Source organism: Balearica regulorum, chromosome 21 (assembly GCF_011004875.1).
Source record: "Balearica regulorum gibbericeps isolate bBalReg1 chromosome 21, bBalReg1.pri, whole genome shotgun sequence".
NCBI lineage: Eukaryota > Metazoa > Chordata > Aves > Gruiformes > Gruidae > Balearica > Balearica regulorum.
The window spans coordinates 4,370,960-4,391,847 of record NC_046204.1 but is presented as its reverse complement, the minus strand read 5'-3'; the positions used below and the strand labels follow the sequence as shown (position 1 = coordinate 4,391,847).

Genomic DNA, 20,888 nt, shown 5'->3' with positions numbered 1-20,888 from the left:
GTATTGTAAGTTGAGTAAAAATCCTGTTGTTAAGAAAAACAGAATGAGGAGAATGAAATTCAGAGGGAGGCTAATATACGATCTCTTCCTCTCGCCCACTAAAGGTGAGGAAACATAAGGAACATCTTCAGCCCCGTGGATGATGATACACGTTCTGATGTTGGCGTTATTCAAGGAAATATTCATAACTTTAAGAATGCACTGGTATTGCAGCTTTTGGTACAGGTATTTGAGATTCAGAGTGTGTAAGGAAGAGAAAGGTTAATATTCCAAACTGATGCATGAGAACCATTCCTTTGGAGGCAAGGTGGTATAGTAGAGCATTGTTTATGTTCCGCAAGTGCTGCTTTTCTCTTTTGGTTCATATTACATATGCTGCTTATATGTGTTTTTAATCTCTGTTTTTGAATTCTATGCTTCGACTGGTTTCATCCTCTTCAAAAAAACCCAAAAAACCCCAAAACCCATAAACTCCTTCCTCCCCCCGACAACAATTGGAACTATGAATTGCTTTTTTTAGAAAACACATTTTTACCAAGTTTGGATGAGCATGAGTTTGAGAAATGAAAAGCAAGTAGTTTTGGGGTTTTTTTTTTTTTAGCTTGAAGTTTGCGGGTTAAGTGCTGACTTTCTACTTTAAAGGGAGATACTTTCAGATGTCACATGGGAAAGGAAGTATGTCCTTGAAAAGGAACATATCGTCCAACTTCTTTTTACTTGCTCTTTAGTTTTTGATGTATAAGAAGGATTTTTGTATGTTAGCATCTTAACAGCAGTTTAAAATAACAATCAGAAATTAATCTCTTTGTGTACGGAAAAAGGCAATCTGAAGTATAATCAAAAGCTTTCTGTTGTCTCTTGGCAACAGCATATTGTTTTGCTTCTCTGGGTCACAAATGTGCCAGACCTTTGTTCTCTTTAACTCTTACAATGCATCTTTAAAAAACTAATTTATGTAAAAACACACTCAAATCATTTTAGTTTTGTTTGCAGCACTGAGAAACTGTTGATTACAGGAGACAACAATCTTCAGATAACATTATATAAATAGAAAGCTGTTTTTCGGTCAACGAAGGCAGTCTCCGGTTTGGTGGTTTTTAAGGTATGTGCCCACAGAAGGAGACTCACAGCGTGAAACCTGGTTTATGGACATGTGCGACGTGATTGTTTTCTGAAGATCACGAATGAGCAAATGTCTCGGGGAGGCTTTGAGCAACTGGAGCGTTGCACAGATTCGGACCTGTCATGCCCACATAGGTGGACCCTTATGTCTGTCAGCAGAAGGTCTGTCATGGGCATTTCAATACAATGTGGGCAAGCTGGCCAACCCAGTTTCTTGCTGGTAGAAATTAAGTTTAGCAGAATAAGGCAATGCTTGCCTGTAACTGCTAAACGTAACTGCCTTTCTGCACTGCTGTTAGAGGAGAGGGATGTGGAGTCCTGAGGGGATGTCCATTTCCAGCCTTCTGGAGGTTCAGGACTTGTTGCTCTTTGGAAGATCTTCCTGCACCTGGAGCCCGTGTGGCAGTGCCACCAGTGGGGAGTTCTCCAGACCTGGTTGGGAAAAGCAAACGCCTCCTCTTCCCACCCTTACTTTATTAGAGGAAGGTAAATTGCAAACTGAGCAGTCCTCAAACGAGTGCTCATCTGTCCCTGTCTGTTCATCTTTCCGTTGAAATGTGGGACCAGGCAACTGCCGTAGTGTTAGGATGGATAATGATGCTTGTAATAATCCACAAATTGTTTTTCCAAAGAGTCAAGGTGGTTTATCAAATACCCCTTCTAGAGCTCAGGAAAAGTAAAGTCAGGTTTTCTTTTTTCCTCCTGCTGCTGCTTTAATATCCAGCCTTTTTTTGATCTGTGCATCAGCTTCTGATGTGCCACTGCAGGCTGTTCTTAGATCAGGTTTCTTGGCGTGCTGTTGACTTTATCTCGTTTACCGGATCACATTTCTGTTGCCATACGCTGTGTGATCGCAGCCTCCCCACAGCTTTTGAACAATTAGTAATTGAGCAGGAAGTGTGTGTTCATTACAATAGCCTTTTGATTTTGATTTTACAATCACGCAGTGTTTCGCACAGAGCAGAGGCGGGGGAGGCACTTCTCCCAAACACGTTTTTGACAGAGAGAAGTCTGTTGTTGCAGCCACTTGGCTATTTGTCAGCAGTTCTCAGACATCCCTCTCGCGCAGGTTGCTTGGCAACCCGGGACGGAGCCATCGCACCGCGGCCAGTGCATTTCCAAGAGCAGGTTGGTAGATGATTTATCGGCGAGGCTGCGAGCGTGGTGAACCCGAGAGGCAGGACTGGACCTTTTAGCAGGAACCGACGTGAAATGTGAAGGCGAGAGAGAGCGGCTGGCTTGGGAGCGTTATCTGGGGATGTGCAGTGAAAGCACCCGGAGCCGATAATCAGAGGGCACAATTAGAGCAAAAATAAAGGCTCCTCATTTAGACATAATTGATTATTTTTTTTTCCGTTTTGTTTTCTCTTTCTCATCTAGGCTCTCCCGCAGAAACAGGTACAATGGCAGAAAGTGAATCAAAGCTTCGCGTACTGCTTTGGCTGAACCTGAAATCTCTCTCTCTATAAAAATAGCTCTGTTGAAATATTGATGGTAAAATAAAGCTGGGGTTAGCACATAAGGTTAGCAGCACCCTGACAGCTCAAAGCCTGGGGTGAAGGAATAGGTGAATTCTCCCCCAGCTTTGGAAATGTCTGAGCGCTATTGTGTCACCTTCGACAGCACGTTGCCTTTCATACAGGCTTTTGCATTGATCTCTGGCATTAAACAGAAAAGTGAAAGAAGAGTTTTATAAACTGGCATTTAGGTAGTAGCTCATGCTGTGGTCAAATGTAGAACTCTTACCCTGCCTTCAAAACACCGCCTTCAATAAACTAAACTGAGGGAAGTGTGGGTAACCTTTAGGTAAGCCCCCCCCAGTTCAGTCTCTTTGGCTAGCTTGTGAGTCCTTCTTCCGGAATAGCGATGAGGGATTGGCAAGACATGGAACGCTTGTTGACAAGAGCATTTTTGCGTCCTTCTAAGGCGGTGAAGAGGAGAGAAAGGATGATGAATCCACTTTGACCTCTTGAATGGCAGTATAAATACTTTATTGAAAATTCTAAATAAATGTGTTTGTAACTAGTAATCCTGCTCTGCATGCAATCTCATTTAGCCAACTGTGTATGCAAATGTGCTATTAATGTGTTTGCATCCAGTATAAATATACAAATCTAATCTGTTTATATATGTAATTTACACACAGCTGTGCTCATGCTCACTTAATACCAATATTTTCAGCAAGCGAGAGGTATCATGGGAGATCTATTGTTCAAAACAAAAGCCAACAGTGCAGCGCCATGGAAGGGGGATCATTATCATTTCAGGATCTTTTGGCATTCCCTTGAGGGAGGCTGCTTAATGACTTTCCGTCTGTGTATACGGCTATGGAAATACGGAACGCAGACTCGTGGATGTTGTGTGTGTGTCTGCATCCGTGCGATGCTTTGGTGTTGAATCCCTTACAGTTTGAGGTAGGGTTTAATTTTTCAGTATAATTTTTCAGGAAGACAAAGCAATCCGATTGGGAGGGAAGGCTAATTGTTTGGCACCTTTAAGCCTTTCAGCTGATATATTTCTTGTCAGTTTGTTTATAGAGGATACTTGATCTTAGAGGCATACGGCCTAAGGAATATCAGATTTTTATCACGGACCAGCAGTGCATTCTGAAGAGGTGCTGTGAATAGCCAATGAGAACATTAATCCCTTTTAATATAGACTGGTATCTAATGAATACCATCAAATTATTTTTGGTTTTCTGTAATATCTTTGAGTAAGAGGACTTGGTGAAAAAGCATTTTATTTTCCAAATACCACAAAGGTTAGAGGACAATTTGTCTTGATACAATAGAATTATTTCATAAAATAATTTGTCAAGAAAAATAAACACACTGGTATCTATTAAAAGAAAGCTAAATTTGGGTTTAGTATGTATTTCTGCAGAATGAAGCAGCAAATTGTGTAGGTATATTTTGGAGGTAAGGGATGCTTTCAACCAAAAAACTATCTATGCACACCCCCACATACATATATATGATGATTCTCTTCCAGTCTTTCTCTCCAAAATTCCCACCTGCATTGGACTGGAAGTCTGGAAACATGTTTGTAGCACAATTTAAGAAACATTTACCTGTTTACAGTTGGGAAAGGAGACTGTTAAACAAAACAAACAAAACCAACAACTAACTTGTCTCCAAATCTGTTACTTAAACATTTGTAGTTTGTCGTTAAGCAGCAGGAAGGGGCAGTGCAGGGGTCGGTTGGCGTGTATTACTGTTCGTGCTTCAGTCATAGCTAGCTGGTTCAGCGTGCCAAGTACAGTGAAGGATCTTTGCTTGCTGCTGTCCCCAGCTTTCTGCAAGCCAAACAGTTCGTGAAAGAGCTTGTGCGTGTAGTGTCAGTGGGCATCGAAGCACAGACGTTCCCCTACGACGGAGGTCTCTTGCAACACAGCTTTGTAGGAAGTGGTTGCAGTTGCCAGACTGCGTGAACAGTTTGTCATACCTTCGCGTGGTTGTGTCAGAGAAGAGAATAAAGTCCTTCAATTCATGACTTCATGACTTCAGCGCGGCCTCTTCAGGGGGGGACTCTTAAATTGCAAGCTGGTGACAGCCTTCCTTCCTGCAGGAGCAGACAAAGAACTGCTGTGGTTAGAGATGGGACAGAGCAGTAAACTTAACCGAAGAGCATCTGAGATGTTGTAGGCTAAAGGCAGATAACGCTGAGGGAACAGTGGGAACATAGAGATTTATGTAAAGATCTACTACTACTGCTTGCGTGCTTGAGGTCTGTACGCATCTTGTGCATCTTAAAATCGTGTGGTGGGAGTCTTTGACTATCCTGTTCTCTCTCTGACGGGACAGAACATCTGGCTATCTCCACCCGCTCCTCCAGCGTGCAGCCTTCCTGGGCCCAGTGCCAGAAGGTGTTTCCCCCAGCTCTAACCAAGCCACCAGTGCCCAGCCTGGGCTGTTGGAGGGGCAGGACTGAGAGAAAGCCTGCCAGCTAAGGCTGGAAGTGGATGGGGCACGGCAAGGGCATATCAACCCGATTGCAGCTTCCCATCTCTTCCAGATCTTCCCTTCCCTGGCCACAGTCCCAGCTGGTGCAGCATCTTAGGGCAGTTGAACTCTTTCTGGGTAAGAGCACTCGGGGAACAAAGCAGCTCGTGCAAAGAGTTAAACAGGATGCTACGTGTCTGCAGCGGTGAGGTGGATTCTGAGAATAGCATGGATATGTGTGACAGCTGCGTTTTCTTTAAGTTAAAGTACCTCTTCTTGGAGGTACTTACTGAGCAGTAATGGAATTACTTACTGAGCAGTCCTTAGTCCTGTCTGTTATTGAGCATATAAGTTTCCTCTGAGGTGGAGATACAATAAATACTAGCATCATTTTTTGCTACAGCCACATATAATTTGGTTGAAAAAAAAATTGTGAATAACACAAGTTACCTTTTTTGTAAGAGATACCAGACATTTTTAGGTTCAGCTGTGTCGTCTTAAAGAAACTACCAGGATACTTCTGTTTCTAGAGGACAGTATATATCCTTTAACGTTATCAGCAATTGCCTTTATTTGCACTGTACACACATAAGCGAAATAAAATGTTAAATCTCAGCCAAGCTTTTAATAAAATGTGCTCAGTGTACTGAAATTCAGCTACTGTGCATATACAATGTCTGCATGTTAAAAAGTTGTTTGGGGCAATCTATAAATGTGCTGCACGTTTAACAGAAGTTTTCAGATATAACCAGATCTCATTTTCTCTTCAGAACAATGGCCATAATTTTTCATCTTGTGAAATTTAAGAAGTAAAGATGCTTTTATGCATTTAGCGTTTATTTGCTGTGAACTATTAAAACCCTATAAATCTTCCTACTATATTTACTATAAAACTTAAAAAGGCATATTAAAATGGAAGATGGTGAAAACTTCAATTGGCATCTGCCTAGAAAACCTTTTCCTTAATTATAAGCATATAAAAAATGGAAGATTTTGCTATCTTGAAAGCAGTAGATACAGTGCATGTTTTGAAAGGCCCAAGGTTGAGAGAAGAACTTGCTGTTCTTGGACATGGTCTAAAGAGGAGGGTTTTTTTAGAAAGATTGAGAATAGAAGTCCTTATTTCCTGGATTAAGAAGGAACAGAAAAGGCTCTGTGTTTGTAAATATATTGCATTACAACATGCTCTTCACTAATTAACCAGGTGGAAGTCATGGGAAGGGAGTGAAATAGCACATGGATTTTCTTAGAGAAAATACATTTGATCTAAACCTGATCGAAGGATCACCTCAGACATATTAGTAGCGGTTATGAATTTACAGTTTTATCAGAGTCATCCTACCTTTCTGAAGCCCGTGAGGTTTCAGTTTGAAATTCTTAAATTGATTAAACAGGTTATTTTGTACTAGATGTTATTCTTGCATGCTTTTAGAAACAGCTTTATTTTCGATTTCTGCAGTAAAGACGAAAGCTGAACTGGGAACCTCAGTTCCCAGTTAAAACCCGGGGTGCTGAATTTCAGCATGCAGCAGCAAATTTTTCCTGCCAAGCTGTAATCTCTTGATAATAGAAGCCCTGACGCATAACCTTAACTACAGCATTGCAATGGCATTATCATCACATTGATAAACATGCCATCTGAGCTCTGTTAGTCAGAACATAATGGCTTTGTGTATCTTGTCATGATATTTGTTTCTTGGGATAAAATATGGGACTTGCAAGTAACACATATGCAAACATTAACATGCTTGTTCCTTGTTCTTCCTTGGTTATTTATAGCTCCCTGTTTACACATTGTAGCAGGATACTGCAGAATCGAATTCATTTCATTGGGGAAGCTCAAATTATAAAATGGTGTTAGGAGATGTCGTGTTGCGGCTGGTCAATAGCCATGGTAACCACTTCGTACAATAGAACCGGGGTGTCTGTCAATGGTGCCTGACCTAGCAAGCCATGGGATTTCCCAGTGCCGCTTCACCGCAGTAATTATCCCCAGCATTTTTGAAAAATTGTGTTAGTTTGTCTTCAGTGAACAGTACCAACAATGATGCTGACAGAATTCTGTCAAATAATGTTTTAAAGCTAAACATAAGTGGTAAAATTTGAAATGTTCATCTTAATTTTTAAAATTACAGAACTTGGATTTTTAAACCATTGTGCTCTAGAGCCACTTCCACTCTTGATCAAAACTTCTTTCTCGTGCATCCATAGGTTTAAGCCTCACTGTTCTACCAGCCTTGTATTGTAAGACTATTTTAATTCAGCAGCTGTCATTTTCAGATGCCTTCTGTGAGTAGTGCAACATCTCCCGCACCATTAAAATGCAGACATAAAATTTGTTGCATGTCATTTGTGCAGAGGAGAGAAAATTCAAACTGTGTTGTGCAGTCTGTTTTATGAGACGCTGGAGAGCAACAGGTCACTTCTGATTTGGTGTGCAACTGTTTAGTTCTTTTATATTTAAAAACATTTAGAGGTCTCTATTGTGCTTGACTTGGAGAAAAGAAGTAGCTGTTCTTGTTGCAGGCTAAGGGAGAACTGAACATGATGCCTGAATTAATGGAAGACTAGAATAGGAAGGAAAATCTGAAAAAGAAAATGTTTTTAAAAAAACCTTGATCTTTTTGTTAAGCTTTAGAATTTCTGTTTAAGTTTCTGAAACTAATTTTTGTGTGCTTTGTTCTTTGTACATTAAGAAGTGGTTTTCTCTTGCCTTTCAATTCTCCTCTTTTACAGTTGGATATCTTGCACTGCCTCAATGGCCTGGTGATAATTCTGTATTACACCAATACAGGTGACAGCATAATTGACTTCATTCATATTTGGAAATTTGGAACAGCATTTCAAGCCCCTGATTCTGTTATTCAGACAAAGGCTATATGCTAGGCTTACATTCCCAGGAGGGATTTTTGACATCTCATGAGTTCAAAGGAAAACAGTTTGTCATAGGCTTTTTTTAATACAGAGTTGAATCACAACACACAAAACAAATGTAAAATAGTTTGGTTAAAAGGAATCTTAAGAAAATAAATAAAATAGTCCCCTGAGAATTCAGATACACCATAGTAAGTCTTTGGCAAAATGAAGAATAGGGAATCGGGGCTTTGCGTTTTATGCAGTAGACCAGATTGCGCTCTCATACTTCCCTGTGCTTTTTCATCCATGGTTGGAGTGTTCCAGCTCTCGTTTCTTCTTATTCCCCTACGGCTTTTTATGTCGCCTTTTCCTATATATGCTCTGTTAACTGATGCTGCAAAAGCATCATACCTCTGATACAGTCCACGAGGCAGTGATGTCAAAGCCAGGAACCGAGCTGCATCGTTTACAGTCTGAGTTCCCTTTGGATTGCCTGTTTTTAAATGTTTCTTGATTTAGTTGATTTTCATTCTTTGTGATAAGCTGCAGAAAGGAATTATATTGCTCTTTGGGATTTTGGGAGTGGTATGAGGGCAGGTTTGCCTTGCTGCTGTTGCCGCCATCTTTTCTTGCCCAGAAGCACAAAACAGAAGAGGTGTGCCTGCGGTGCCAGGGGAGTGATTGTCCTCCCCTCGGTGTAATGAAAACTCCTTGTCATTCACATGGTAAAAAGTGAGCAGTATGTCTGTGCATGAGTGACCAGTTACACATTGTGGGCAGTCTTGTATCTTGCTCTGCAGATATGTGCGACTTCTGCTTGTGAATGGGGGGGCCGGTACCTTGCTATAGGAAAATTTTCCTTGTTCGGGAACCCAAATACCCCTGTCATGACACTCCTTAAAACTCCCGAGTGCTCTGTTTGCTGGTTTAAAAGGAGCAGGTGGGTATGAGCAAATCATATACTGGAAGGGACTGTAATCTCAAAGCATATACAAATGGTGGTTAATTCCTGCCTTGGTGCCCCCAGGCATGTTCTTGGCCAACCTTAGCAGTCCTGCTGGTTTTGAGGGTCAGGGTTAGGTAAGGATAGGTCCTTGTGGGAGCATATCTGCAAAATAATATGCACGAGGTTCCAAAGAGGCGGCTCACTAATATTCAGCATTGCGGTGGGAACTTGAGGTGTACAGAGCGCTATTTTAGTAGTGAATTACCCTTTCTGGGCTTCCTTATCTACTTCACAACATGGAAGCCTCCAATCACCAGTCTACCTCCTCCAAGGAGATGTTTGCAAAATGATGTGGTCCAAAATGCATTATGCCAACTTGAGGTACGTTTCTTTTGAGGGAATCACTAATTGCCATCTCCCCCAGAATGTCAGGGCCCATCTACTCAACAGACCTCATCTTTTTTGCGGGCAGAATTTGGTATTTGCTTATGTGTGCTTACTACAGGACAGGGAAAAGTCCTCAGGACTGGCCCTTCCGAAAAGAGGCGCTCGGTGTTCAGTCTTAGTCTCCTGGTACTGAGTCATGGTGGTGAAATGCTGGGGTGTAGGTGGGACTGGTCCCAGGGCTGCAGGCTGGGAGGGACAGCGTGCTGCTATAGAGCTACTGAACGAAGAGAGGAGGAGGGGAGTGAGCGACGCTTCCAGCTGGAGGCTGAAGAGTTGTCTGCGGGGGGGAGGTATTGCGGAGGGGGAAGCCATGAGTGCAAGGGGCAGCTGAAGGGGCGGCTGAGCAAGGCCGGGCCGCCGAGGGGTGCGGCAGATGAGATACACCAACTGGCAGGGGAGAAAGACGCCACCCCGTTGCAGAGCCCCCGGGGACCGGCGGGCGTTAATCCGGCGGCTGATTTCGCGGGGCTTTCCCGGGAGCGAGGGGCCCGCCGCACGGGGCCCGGGGGGGTAGGGGGGGGGAGCGGCGATCCAGGCCGCCTTTTGCGGCGCGCCCCGCGGGTGCCGCGCCGCCCAGCCCCGCCGCGATCACATGCTGGGCGGCCGCGGCCGCCGCCTCCCGCCCGCCCGCCCGCCCGGCCCGGCCCTCCGCGCCGCTCGGCTCCGCTCGGCTCCTCGGCTCCGCTCGCCTCGCTGCCTGCGCCGCAGCTCCGGCCACCCGCCATCGCCGCGGGCCGGCTCCGCCGCGCTCCCTACCTGCGCCTGCACCGCCGCCCCGGCCCCGGCCCCGTCCCGCTGGGCCCCGGCGGGCGGCTGCAGGGCGAGAGGAGGAAGTGTCTCGGCGTGGCGAGCGACCGCGGACCGCTGCGAGCCGCGGAGGGGGAGGAGCGGCAGCGGGGGCTCCGGTGTCGTCTGGCGGAGGGTTCGCTCGGGAAGCCGTTTGCTGGTATTCTCCGAAAATCGGGAAGGGTGAATCCGGAGGGCTGGCGTCTGCAAGGACTCTTTAACCCCTGCAGCACCTTCTCTGAAGAGTCACTTTTCCTCCCTGAAAATCAGCGTTGCGTATTTCCCTTCGCCTGCTGCTTCTTACTTGAAAAATAGACTTCAAGAGAGACGTGCGGCAGAATACTTCGGTCGTTTTGGAAAAGAACTGACTGTGGTACTGACTTTTTTTAAGCTTCGAATGTTGGAAGTTTGACATAGAAGGGAATGTGGTTTGAATTTTCCGGTACCTTTTCAAAGCCTTTTTCCCCCGTCCGTTTTCGGTTGCTGTGTAGGTATATGTTTTCTTCTACCGACAGTCCTTAAGCTAAGAACATTGTTTGGCTGTTGTGCTGATTAACAAGATCTTTTTTTTTTTTCTCCTTCCTTTTTTCTTCTTGTGCTGACATACTATTTTTGTTATCTTTTATCACAGAAACGTTTTATTAAGGGGTTGAGGCAGTACGGCAAGAACTTCTTCAGGATCCGAAAGGAGTTGCTGCCGAACAAGGAGACTGTGAGTACATTTAGACTTTATGTAATTTGCTTTTTCGCTTGCTGCTTCAGTGTTTGATCTTAGAGAAACTATTTCCTTTTCGCCCTGAATTCTCTTCAGATAAATGGAGGAGAAATCCACAGCCGGAAAAGGTAGCTGTAATTTTTAGTGCAGTTTTTAGGTCTTAGTGTATGAAAGATATTACATAAAATAGTCGTCACTGCTGGACGGAGTCACTAAGGTTGGATGAAGTGTATTTACGGAGACCAAATCTAATTTTAAATTCTGACATTATGATGGGATAATACATTTATGTCACCCAGTTGGGCTCAAATGGCAGTGGCTAATTAAAGAAAGCCTAAACCAAAACAAAATCTAATTGAATCTGGAAGGCTGAGGTATGTGCTGGCTGCTCCTACGACCTGCAGAATTCAGTTGTTGTATTTAACTCTTCGTGTTCCTGAACCGTGTAGACAGCAAGCGTGGAACTTCAGTTTCTGAATTGTTCTGTGGCTCATTACTCTACTGAACTTCATAAAGCTTACATAACTGTCATTCTACGGAAAATCCTGGCAAGTGCTTAGAGGGAAGATGGACAGGGAGGAGTGGTTGACTCCTTCAAAGGAAGGAGGGTTTGGGAAGCCTTGGGAATCTAGTTACTTTTCCATTAGTCCTAATTGCCAGGCTTCTCTAGAAGCTTCGGTTTCTGTTCTGCAGGTGTCATTTAACTGCTGGGAGGGTGGTTTTGGAAAGCAGTTTTCATATTTGTTCTGAATTTAGAAGGGAGATAACCTCAATGAAAATTGAGTTGGGCTATTTTCTAGCAATGTGTTAGCGATCTGGAGAATGTTTATTTAAAGCATAACTGGTTGTTTAGACTTGTGTGTGTGTGGAATGTGGTTGTTCAGTGGGGAAGAACATTACTGTAAAAATATTTTAAAACCCATCAGTTACTGTAGGCCGTTTCTGTTCTCTTCTGAGATGTTCTTGAGAGACGATGCCGTGGTATCACAACCTTTCATTGGTTAAATAGTTAGTAACGCCGCGTAAGTCAAATAGAAAGGGGAGGATGAAATGATTCCTGGAGCGCCTCAGTTGGTGTATATGTTCGCTGATTCTGTTGAGAATGATGGGAAAACTTAATTACTGATCAAGCGTAGGTAGACTTTGCTTTAGTATTCTGTTGGATTTTGAGGCATGAAGGCCCGGTGTTAGAAAGATGACAGCTGAGAAGGAATGCTGAAATAGTATGCTTCTTAGCAACATCTAACAAATCCAGCACGTACTCGGCTCAAGCACTCCTTTCCTCTTTTCTTTGGAATATCTGTTAGCAATGTATTTATAACAAATTGGTGTTTACTTTAGAAATGAATTCTGCTGACGGTACGGTTACTGAGAGGCAAAAGTACTCTTCTAAAGTTTGAATTACAGCAACTATGAAATATGATTTAAATACAAAACGTCCCTTTGTGATAGAGAAAAACAGTTTGCAGGGGAAAGGAGAAGAAAAACTAAAGAACTGAGTGCAGGGGGCAGGTGTCTGACCCTGATTGTACTGCTTGACTTCTACATTTGAACTTGGATGTCAGGCCCAAGGCTTTTTGTAAAAGTTTTGCAAGTTTGCAAGTAGCGCAGAACTTTATATAAGCTATCATTTTTCCAAGCGCTACGTTTTTGTTTCATTAGGTCTAAATTTTTAGCGTAGCAAAGACTAACTATTAAGTTTGAGCAACTGGGAGGCAGTGCGTTGATGGCTTTGAGCAGCCTTTTTTAGCCCCTAGTGGTAACTGATCTACAAATAACCTTTGACCTGCAACGGATTGTTTAATCTCTGTTTCCTATTTTTGCCCACAGGTCTCACTTCTGCTTTCTTTTAATTCCCAATCTTTTTCAGACAAAATTTACAGCAGTTTTGCTTTAGTAAAGCATGCAGAATAAAGGCTGCAGTAAATAATATTTGACTATCCAGTTTTGCTTTTCCTCCTTAAAGTGGAATAATGAATAATGTAAATTACAAGGTTTTAGAATTAATTCGTCTGTATTCTTTCATCAGCAGAATAATTTCAGATACTTTGCCTGCCATTTTTCTGTTGCAGTGCGAAGTAACCCTCTAGCAATTCCAGAAACGCTAGAAAAAAGGCCTTATTTTGCTGTTTAGCCACCATGTTAACGTGAGGTGAAACTCTAAAAATTATTATATGGACGCAAAAGCACTCCAAAAGCTACTTGTGAATGAGTCAGGGACATTCTTGAAGTGACTTGCCCTAAATGAAAACCAGACTATAGGTCACTACATCCTGCGTGTTTCTAATTCATTAGAGTTTACCTTACTAGTTACTGAAGCCTGTGGGGAGGGGAGCCAGGGTTTTTGCCTCTCTGCAAAACCCATTTAAAGTTAAATCTCCTTATTATTATGCTTCTTGTATAATGCACGGCTTTTCTAGACACTTATATTTATGCTGCTTTTGCTGGGGGAGGGCTCTTCCTAATATCGCCTTAAGCCCTGCGGTTGCAATAGGGGAAGATCAGTAGTACAACAGAAATACAAAACTGTTGTAGAGACGAGGCCTATTTTATGTTGAGTCAAGCTGAGGCTGCTGCACAGGAAGTCAGAAGATAGAGGTGAATATGACATTGTATTTCTTTTATAATATTGGAAGGTGTAAAGTGGCCATGGTGAGAGATGAGAATTAGGCCATACTGTACTAAGTTTTCTCAAGCACGTTGAGGAATGTCCTATTTGAGTTGTCCCTTTGCTATTTTTTTCTCTCCACAGTTAATGTGCCATATCTTCTAAGAAAACCCTGTATTTGTTAATGTGTGCTTTAACTAGTTTAACATAATTTTTCAACATTTTTTTTAATTGTTTCTTCTAAATAAATAACTAGCAAGGAAACAAGTCTGTATGAAAGAAAATATTTACTGAATATCAAAGCTGTGTGTTTGTTTAGGTCTTCACTCTTCCAGTTTATTTCAAATTTCCAGTTTATTTCAAAGTTTATGTCCGAGAGGAGTTCCCAGTGGGCATGAGCGTAAATAGCTGAAGCATTCTCTTCCAAGTTTTTATAAGCAGGAGACACTGAAACGGATCAAGGAAAGCCAGTAGTTTTGAGGCTGGATCAGTAAGTGTTAACCTTGTGATACTCTGGAGAAAAAGCGTCTCCATGTAGATGAGCTTAAATAAAACTTCTGAAACTTCCTTGGGTTTCCGTTGAACTCTGTCTTGAACGGATCTTCTCCTCTGTTCCCATGGATCTTTCTTCCTTTCCCCTTAGCCAGTTGTAGCTGTAGTTGGTGGAGTATCCTGCTCTCCTTTGGTTCATGCTTAGCAGCACTTTTGGTTCTTCTGCATTGTAAGCTGAGAAATAAATTTTGGAGGCAGCTGTGTAACGTGAACAGTTTTCATTAATAACTTTCATTTAAATTCATAAGCTGTGAGAACACAAGGTACACAGCTGGCAACAAGTGTTCTTAAGTATCTGACTTGGCTTTAAATGTGGGGGGGTTTTGTTGGTTTTTTCCCCTGGTTTGGGTTAATTTGCTAAAACTTTGTGATACTGCGGGATTTTCAAAGTGTTTAAAATTCTCCTGCTCTGAATTCTTTAGGTGATTACACTGAGCTACTTGAATTAGAGAGTTTTAGAAGCACCAGCATTGCGATAGGCCTTAGATAAATGTACTTGAATGCCCACAAGGTCGGGGATTGGCTTACTGTGTTCTTGTAAAGAGCTTAACTCTGTGCTAGCGATACGCAAACGGTAAATAGGAACAGGGAATGAACGCGAGCTGGAGCAGGGCAGTGATGCCCAGGAGGACCCAGGTCATGGCGTTAGCTTGCTCAGCTTCAGAGCTGGGTCCTGTTCCGCTGAGCCTCCCCTCGCCCCGGTCCCTCGGAAACACCCCGTAAGCTTCGGTTCGGGTGCAGTTGCAGTTTGCCTGAACTATTTAAAGCCACGGTCCCGAGAGGATTTGGTTTCCTCTGGCTGGAGTTCCTGCAGCCTGCTTTGTGTCAGATCCGTTGTCTGACCAGCAGACCTCAAACATCTTATGCCGGTTAGCAAGCCACCAGAAACGGAGGGGGATGGATGTGATTGTCCCTTTGGCAGCCCAGCACAGGTTTAGGAATAGTGTCATGTTATATCATTAGATAGCCGTGGCCTATGCTGCGATTGAGTTGAGGCTTTGGAAACACCGTGTCTTTCATGGGAATAGGCCCAAGTACTTCGGACCTCTTCTACCTAATCTTAACACTGGGAACGATGCCTATCTGAATGTTTGGAGGTTCTCAAAGACTCCTCCTGCCTTCTTCAGGAAAGGTTCATGGTACAGTCATTGTGACCACGGTCTAACTGTCTGTTTTCTGGCAGGCTGAAGGTCCTTAGTGAACCCTGTAGAGCCGCTTGCTTAGCGAGAAGCCTAAAAAGAGGACAGCGAATCTTTGTGGAGGCATGCAGACTTTGGTCTAATTTTGGTTTGAATTTCCCTGTTGAGCACATAGGTATCTCTGGTGTGCGTGATTTTTGGTTTGGCTGCTTAGGAAGAGATGGCAGAGTGCAATCGAAAGGTCTTGCCTCTGGGTGGGTGCTTCTGTATTTAGCTTTAAAGCACAGTGTAAATAGAGGTCATGAATATCAACTGTTTTCCTTAGATCAGAATACCTGCAAAGTGCTGTATTTATGCGTGTAAGAACTAAACATGCATCGCTTTCTTCTTTAGGAAAATATTCTCTCTTCTGATAGTAAAATCCTTCTCTGCAAATTAAATGCTGTTGGGACTTACCTCAGAGACTAAATAAGCTGTGCTCTGTTAATGTTTGGAGGCAAAACGAGTGCAGTGTGAGCTTTCAGCATAAACTTCTGTTTAATTTTAGATTGGGGTTTAGATAAACAATTTTATTCTTGCCTCATTAATGCTTAATCTTGTGTTACATAATATACAATATTGGCTTCCTGAGTAGCTCTTAAACATAGTGCAAAAGTGTAGTAGCTGAAAGGTCACTGCAGTTACCATATGTGCAGGCTGGCAAGGTGACTGTATGCTATTCATGTCAACAAACAGCCTTTGTTGTAATATTTGTGCAAAATTCTCATGAGCATGAGAGAGGTAAAGATTCTCCCTCGACATAATTGTTCAAATAGCAGTTTTCCTTTGATCAAAAGAGGGGGATAATTAAACTGACGGCCCCAAATATATTCACCTAAAGTGATTCGTTAGCCTTACATTGGCTAACGAATATTTGCATTTAGTGGTATAACTTGTTTGTACCAATGGCTGAGTTTGTGGCGTGAGCATTTATCGCTGTTCTCCTTTCCCAAAGGAAGTATCTTTTGTTTGATGGCATATTCCCCTAATGATAGGATATTAAATATTGCGTAGTCAAGGCATATTATTTCCTGACTGGTCTCTGCTGCAGGAGTGTTCAGAAAGGGACAAGCTATGTAAGCCTTTTCTGTTTGAAAGTTGAACCTTTTTCCTTAATAACTTGTTCTAGCCTAGATGCAGTCAGAGCTGAAATTTTCCATTAGAGTTTGAAGCGACTGCCAACATAAACAGCCACTGCTTCTTTTCATTTCATCTCTGCTCACTGCTGCTCGTGCTTCCATTGCACGGATATTACAGTTGGACGGTTTTGTTCTTGTTAAAGCAGGAACTATAGGCTTCCCATTTTAAAAATGATAGCCTAAGACTTTTTTTTTCCTCTTTAGTCATAGCAGATATCCTACTGGGCTTCAGTTCATTTTGAAAAACGGGCAGAGGCATCAGCTAGTTGCTTTTCCTGTGTAAGTGAAACCATTCATTCGTTTGCATAACAAATTCTTCTGTAGGCAACATGTTGCCTTTTTTCTTTTTTCTTTTCTTTTTTTTTTTTGAGCTGACTATCTCAGCCTACTGAGGGAGAACACTAAGTATTTAAGCTTTAAGGTAAAGCAGTGTACTGAGGAGGCATACAGTAATTCAGTTCATGCTTCTCACCAGGAGCAGAATAAGTAAGCCAAAGAATTTAATGAAATGCTGAGCTCATAGGAGCTGAGCTCAGATGGAGATATTCCTAAATTTCAGTGGCACTGAGCTGAAAGCTGTTTAGGAAGACCAGATCATCTGTAGGGGATGTTCAGTATGTGTGTTCACCGTGGATTGGTTTGTTTTTAAAAGTTTAACTGTTAAACCTATTGCAAATGTCATCATTTTATTGGATAATAAACCAGAAGGTTTGGAAAGATCTTTAAAGAGACTTAAAGGTTTAACTCTGGTATACACCGTGTCGTCTTCATCTCTAAAACTGATTCCAGGTCTTACAGGTGAGTAGAGCTGCCGAGTGCGTACTTCATCAGACAAGCTTGGGCCACAGTTCCAGCTTCCCGGTTTATATTCCATGTGTGTTCCTTTCGTTTCAGTTTCTTGAGCTTCTTCAGTTGACTTAGCATCTCCTGAAGGTATATGTTGCTTATCTCGTAAATCCTTGCTCTATGAACTGCCTTTCCACATTGCCTGTTCACTTTCAGGGCCCAGTGCCACTAGTGTGTGGTCATCTGAGTAACGACTGTGGTTACATCTTCCAAAGACCAAAATACCCCTTTGCAACCCTGTGTGTCTCGGTTTCAGCTGAAGCAAGTAAAGCCAAAGAGAGTACGTACCTAATGTACTTTGGTTTAATTTGTTTTCAATCTCTTAAGCTTTCTCTTAAGAGAATAAGATAATTCATTTTCAATTTTATTATTTTACTTTTGTATTCTAAAAGTGATTTACAATGTCGTCAGCTGAAAAACTGGGCTGCTTATTTGAGTTTCTTCCCAAGAAATCTTCATAGGTGAAGAGCATAAACCAGAAGGTGTATTCACTGTGCCAACGGAATTGCGTTTAGCATGGGTGATAAATCACCTCTGCAGTCTGGTGGGATTTTTTATTATTTTACATTACAAGATTGAAACTCATTGTTTATTTTTTTTCTGAAGGTTTAGAGGTGGGTGGGGGTAAAATATTGTTGCAAGCAAAAGAGGGCCATTAGGCAATTGCATTGAGTTCTGTCAGAGAGCCAAAAAGGACGGTTTCTGCTTTGTAGTGCAAGGTATGTAGTTGACGATCTAAGCCAAGATTATTTGGGAAATTGATATAATATTGTCTGAGTCTTCCTCAGCAACCGAGTGAACACAATGCTTCTGTGACTCCTCTTAGTGCTCTTACACTGCATTTTCCTTACCTTCTGTTTATAATTCACTATCATAAGGTGTTTTGGTTTTATTTTCTTATTGTGAATTCTCTCTTTTTGCATCTATGCTGAAGGGCATATGTGACTTTGGTTAAAATGGTTTTGTTCATCAACAGCTGTGCACTTTTCTGTATTTTTCTTTCCCTATGAGAAAAGATATTAGCTTTTCTTTTGTAGCAGTTGTCAGATTGTATCAAATACTCAGACATCAATCCTAAGGTCCTGTGAATCTGATACATAAAATAGGTATCTGTTTGCGAATTTGTGCAATTTATTCTCATGGTTGAGTCTGTTGTCCTGGCAAGATTCTTCTCCAAACCTACGCTGTTTGTTTCCCATCCAGTTAGCGATTGAAGATATGCTTTAAAACTGATGGCTTTCAGAAAGGCAAAAATAAAGAAGTCATATAAGCAACAGTGCTAATGTTATAAAATTTGGGTAACTCCTTGAATAAATGAAATCTGTGTAATCCTGCCAGGTGTCTGATTTTTGAAATGGCTTAATAGAGAAATACTCTCCACGTAATCCTCGCTGTGGTACTAACTCACAGGCTGATATGGGAGGGTCTCATGACTTTTAATTGTATACCTAATGTACAGCACTGTTGGGTGTGGAATTGAAGTTTTTACAAGTTAAGAGCTGAGTCAGAAGCAAACCTAGAGACTTGCTCGGGGAAACAGAAAACCGAAGCAGGAAGATAAGCCTTGATGTCCTTTTTAATAGTTGCATTGATGTGAAAGCGGTGTTGCACAAATCTCATCCTACAAGTACTTGATTTAATCTGTGAAAGATACACATGGCTCAGTGGCTTTGTTATGACAAGTTAAAGACTTGTGTTAAGCACGACCATGGTGTTCTAAGATGGTATTTTCTGTTTGGGGGAGGATGGGACCAGGGGGGCCAACACAATGCAGGGCTCTTTGGAAGAGCCACGCAGCAGTGCTGAACATGTGCTTTCGATGGTGTCTACCTGGTGCCGGTTCGTCCCTCTTTCTTATCTGTGCAGTGGGAATGCTAACTTGAAAATTCCTGTGGGGAGCAGACAAAGGAATTCTTTTTTTAAAAGGGTTTTGAGAAAGGGAAGGAGACGTGGAGACAAGTGGTTTGGTTGGCAAGGGGTGAGTTTTATGGCAATTGCTAAAGTCTGAGATACTGAAAAACAAACTGCAGTGGAACTCAAGCAGTTTTTGCAGCTAATTCAACTTCTGTGTTTAAACTTGATGTTTATGGCTTATACGTAATTGGTTTTTTGATTTTGTGTTTGTATTTGGGCCAAATTTTATCCTTAGTTACCCACTGGAACCCAGCACAGGCTGCTTACAGACAGTTTTTGCCAGACTGGTGGCTTGCTTACATTTGAGGAACAAGCATTTTGTCTTGCTACTTGATTTTCTCCTCCTCAGCACCCACACTGCTTTCTTATCCTAGTCAGGGGTAATGAAGATTAATTACAAACGGACCATTAAGGGGGCAAAAAAAAATGGAGGAGGGGCAGCTAGATTGTAGCGAACGTAACTGAGGATGTTATCTAGGTGTTGTCCCAAGTGGTGCCATTTCATGTGTGTATTTACAGTGTGTGAGAGAGAGAGATTACAATTTCAAAAGGTATTGCAGCAGTTCAAGAAGTAAATAAATATAAATAGCTTTGACCTGTTGAGAGAGTCATGCTACAGCAGAGTCAGGGTGATCTGGAGTTCTGAGTAGTGCGAAGCAGTTTTCAGTTCCTTAATACATACATTCATAAAATTGTTGTCCAGGTTGTGTGGAGTTCAATAGAGCAAGCCATTTGGGGGCAAAGGATTGTGCACCAGGAAAAAAAAAAAAAAAAATCATCTGTTGGCAGAGAGTAAACTATACTTTTAATGCATCTTGCCTGCCACACTGAGCATGAAATTAACTTTCTTCTCATACAACAGATCATTGGACTTAATCGTTGCTTCCTGCCCCAGATGGCACCGTAAGAACGATAGCTACGGTGTTCTTTTGGCATAGAATCAGCCCCCAAATACATTATTCAATCCTAAATATCCTGTAATATGCTGCTATAACTGTACTGTGAGAACAAGACAATAACAACTTTGGTAGACAGATGCACTCATTTTGTCATTTTTGTTTCAAACCAGCTGTAAAAAAGAAGCAGTGCTTGATTACTGGGGGGTTTTTTGGTTGTTGTTGTTAGGTTGGATTTTTTTTCCTCGCTAAGGAAAACTCCAAGGAATTACACAGATTGTGGAATAAACTGAGAATGGGGAGTTAAGAATAGTGGCTTTTGTTTAAAGGGGCTGCGCCGTAGGGGAAACTAAGGCAGTTTATGGATATAACAGGCTCTGTAAGCCTCGCGCTTTAAGAAACACGTAACATCGCAAGCTGAAACGTGCTACAATTGCTTTTTGGTTTGTTTCCTCTTTCTATTTGGTATCTGAAAGAAAAATGCTTAGGAGTAGGATAGAATTCAAATTCTCAGGACATAAAAATGTTAACGTTTGCTCCTAGGTGATGGTGGTGTTCCCTTGGGTAAACGTTACTGCTTTTACCGCAGCAGCAGGTCAGGGAAGGGGCCTGTTGTGCAAGGTGTTCAGTTGGTAGGAGGAAGGCTGCAGATCTGAACCGTAGCCCTGTATACATGGGCATGACAGTGGATTTATAGCGGGAGGTTTCCTTTCCCTGCCAAGAGGTAGAATGCATTTTCAAGCACCTTTAATGTCTTCTGGTATGTGGAAAACAAAGATATTGAAGCTGCGAGCCACGTGAAATGCTGAGGCTTTGGGTTTCCCATTCCAGCTTGAGAGTAATAAGTATTTTGCAAGAATGGGGTCCACCATTTGTGCCGTTTGTGCCTTTTCCTTGGAGTTCAAGGGCCTCCCTCTGCCGCCTGTGCCTCTGCCCTCATCC

The 20,888-nt window shown here is 42.3% G+C and overlaps 1 protein-coding gene across 8 annotated transcripts in view; it reads left to right on the top strand.

The window, feature by feature from the left end:
- Positions 1-20,888, top strand: part of RERE (arginine-glutamic acid dipeptide repeats) — a 250,039-nt gene that overhangs the window by 185,964 nt on the left and 43,187 nt on the right. For all 8 annotated transcript variants that reach the window (XM_075773600.1, XM_075773599.1, XM_075773595.1 and 5 more), the window contains one exon: positions 10,730-10,810. In XM_075773600.1, coding sequence (XP_075629715.1) covers positions 10,730-10,810 — 81 coding nt within the window. The remainder of the gene's footprint in view (positions 1-10,729; positions 10,811-20,888) is intronic.